The 291-nt window shown below is 68.0% G+C and overlaps 1 protein-coding gene across 1 annotated transcript in view; it reads right to left on the bottom strand.

Annotated features, from left to right (window-relative positions):
- The window catches only part of LOC104875244 (zinc transporter 1), a 1154-nt gene extending 868 nt beyond the window's left edge, over positions 1-286 (bottom strand). Inside the window, exon 1 of the mRNA XM_019210415.1 lies at positions 5-286. Coding sequence (XP_019065960.1) covers positions 5-286 — 282 coding nt within the window. The remainder of the gene's footprint in view (positions 1-4) is intronic.
- Between the last annotated feature and the right edge of the window lie 5 nt (positions 287-291).

Below are 291 nucleotides of genomic sequence, written 5' to 3'. Positions count from 1 at the left end.
TGGCGAAGCACAGGCCGGTGAGGAAGATGGCGTTCACCAGGGCGCCCATCACCTCGGCGCGGATCCAGCCGAACGTGTTCTTCTGCGTGGCGTGGGTCCGCCGGGCGAAGCGCTCGGCCACCAGCGCCACGACGAGCGCCAGCACGTCCGACAGCATGTGGAACGAGTCGGAGAGCATGGCCAGCGAAGCGGTCACGCGGCTCACCACCACCTCCAGCACCATGAACATGAAGGTCAGCAGCAGCATGCACAGCAGCCGCCCGCGGTTGCGGCCCCAGCACCCCATGGTGG

Source organism: Fukomys damarensis, unplaced genomic scaffold (genome assembly GCF_012274545.1).
Source record: "Fukomys damarensis isolate Sample0158 unplaced genomic scaffold, DMR_v1.0_HiC HiC_scaffold_11, whole genome shotgun sequence".
NCBI classification, from domain to species: domain Eukaryota; kingdom Metazoa; phylum Chordata; class Mammalia; order Rodentia; family Bathyergidae; genus Fukomys; species Fukomys damarensis.
This window is presented reverse-complemented; position numbering and strand designations above follow the sequence as displayed.